This window comes from Limulus polyphemus, unplaced genomic scaffold, assembly GCF_000517525.1.
Source record: "Limulus polyphemus unplaced genomic scaffold, Limulus_polyphemus-2.1.2 Scaffold313, whole genome shotgun sequence".
In the NCBI taxonomy this organism is placed as follows: domain Eukaryota; kingdom Metazoa; phylum Arthropoda; class Merostomata; order Xiphosura; family Limulidae; genus Limulus; species Limulus polyphemus.
The window spans coordinates 894-3,317 of record NW_013665923.1 but is presented as its reverse complement, the minus strand read 5'-3'; the positions used below and the strand labels follow the sequence as shown (position 1 = coordinate 3,317).

The window sequence follows — 2,424 nt, the reverse complement described above, 5'->3', positions numbered from 1 at the left end:
TTTTTTTTTTTTTTTTTTATAACCTTACTAACTTAGATATTATTTACTTACCAAAAAAGAACAGTTTGTTTTTCAATTAATCCATGTTATATAACAGAGGAGAAAAAATTTCTATATATACCATTTATGGGTCACAATCCACAAAAACAGCAGTTCAATAACAACTCACAGGTTTTCATTTTTTATATTTAGAGTAATGCACCAGAGAATGTTCATCTGGAAGCAGCGTAGCATTCAATAAGGCAAAAAGATTTGCTAAGAAAGACAAAAAATACTAAGAATAATACTAAAGCATCTGAATATGGTCATAATCTGCAGATTCAAAGCATGTAAAGACCACTAGTGGCAAGTAAGAGCAGTGGGGTTATAAACCAATATCCTTAATAGCAAAGCATGTACAGATCCAGTTTTATAATGCACCCAGTAAAATGAAATGTATTTATGAATCATGACAGAAATTAAATATTGAAGAATTTGAGAGAAACCCAGAGGATCATTGTTATTATATACCAATAGAATTTTAGAACACTTCATAACTTATATAACATAAATTAGGTTATAATAGTAATAAATTGTTTTTTAGTAATTTTGTATACCTTTAGTGTACAAAATAATTTATGTTAGTGACAATGAATTCCTATCCATGGAAAAACTTAATGAAATTACTAGTCCACTGACTCTTCTTTTATAAATCACAAAATTATCAAAAAATAAAACAGTTAATTTGGCTTAATACATGTTCTTAATTTATTAGCATTAAAACTGGGATGTAAACTGCTGTTAACTCACCATGAGCTACATTGTTAATACAGTCTAGGTATTTTCTTCCAATTTCATCATACATATATTGGCCTTCTCCTCTCACAATCTTCAAAGGATCTGACTTAAAGAACAAAGCACAAGATCCCCTAGAACAAATATTCTACATTTACAAGAAAGAAAGCAGTTTGTTAAATTGAAATAATGGAAAATTTACTACAACCAATCCCTTACAAATTTTAACTAAAAAAGTTAGTATTATTTCACGTATGTACAGTAATTTATATCAAAATAATTTAAATTAAACAAATATTTAAGTTTCTTTATAGAAGAAACTCCCCACTGTATTGTAATTATTGTATGAAACTGGTAATTTTAGATGTGCAGTATTTGTTAGAGTGACACCCTAAAAACCAATCAGAATTTTAAATTTAATGCACCAGTAAAGTGGTGTTTCCCTCTATACAATACAGCAATACAGTGACAACACTTTCTTAAATTAATTTCATTTTACATGTAATATGTCAAAATAATTAATTTGTAAAATCATAATGAAACTAAATATCGCCACACATTAACAATAATATAGTTTTGTTCTAAGGTTCACCCTCACAACCAAAAGTAACCCATATAGCACTAGTTGTTGTTGTTTTTTGTATAAATTACAATAAAAAAGCAAATTAATCTAAATCCAAGAATAGTCTGAATAAACAATTCAAAACATTATTGACACAGTATAATATTTCCTTAAAATGTTAAAATTAAATTCAAAATCGGTTTAGCATATGGCTTATACTTACAAGTTGTAGACGGTGGCTACCTCCCCCATGTGAAAGTTTGGTTTACAATATTATGCATTCCTAAAAATAATATCATAAAAATCGCTATTTAAAATTAAATAGCCATCAATGCATACAAACCCTATGTAAGCTTTTCGAAGACGCAGCGTTTCTTCGCGAGGAATCTTCTCCAGTGGTCCTGTTATATTCATTCTTGTCTGATTATATATTATATGGTATTTGAAAACGTAAAAATACACGCTAATGTTTTTCAAAACTATGAAATTTTTATTTCTTCTTTTACTTGTTAATCTATTTAAATACTAAACTGTTCCAAACGGCCACAATACTAACAATCGCAGAGAAATCGTATTTATAGCTGTCTCATAACGCAGTAGCCTTTTCCCACACCGCTTAAATTGGCCAATCAGATGCACGTTTAATGACGTCAATCAGGTTCCTAAGTTGGTCGTTTTACAGTGACCTTGTGACATCAGAACAATCTATTTGTATAGAAGGTAGAGATAAAACAGTTAAAAGTCATTGTACTTTTGAACTACTTCAGTTTTTAAATTATGTATTTTAAAACAATACACATCTTAAATTGAAAACAATGTTAATTAATAGAAAATATTATCAAACATTTTAAAACGCGTGTTCAAGTTATTTTTTCAGGTTACTTGGCTTAGTGCCAAACTGAACATGATCGTGCCAGTGATTTTAAACCTAATGCACGTGACAAGAAACAAAGCTATTCGTTGAAATCGGAGGTGCTTCACGTGCACACCCAGATTTCCAAAACGTGTATTTGATCTTTTGAATCAAAACGAACACGACTACAAAATGACATACGCGACAAAACGTTAGGAAAAGTGGCGTTAAAAGT

At 29.4% G+C, this 2,424-nt stretch overlaps 1 protein-coding gene across 1 annotated transcript in view; it reads right to left on the bottom strand.

Moving 5' to 3' along the window:
- LOC106457289 (5-phosphohydroxy-L-lysine phospho-lyase-like) overlaps window positions 1–2,108 on the bottom strand; it is a 12,151-nt gene extending 10,043 nt beyond the window's left edge. The window contains exons 1-2 of the mRNA XM_022383152.1: window positions 1,680–2,108; window positions 790–908 (exon numbers count right to left, since the gene is read on the bottom strand). Coding sequence (XP_022238860.1) covers window positions 790–908; window positions 1,680–1,750 — 190 coding nt within the window. The 5' untranslated portion in view covers window positions 1,751–2,108. The remainder of the gene's footprint in view (window positions 1–789; window positions 909–1,679) is intronic.
- Window positions 2,109–2,424: the final 316 nt, after the last annotated feature.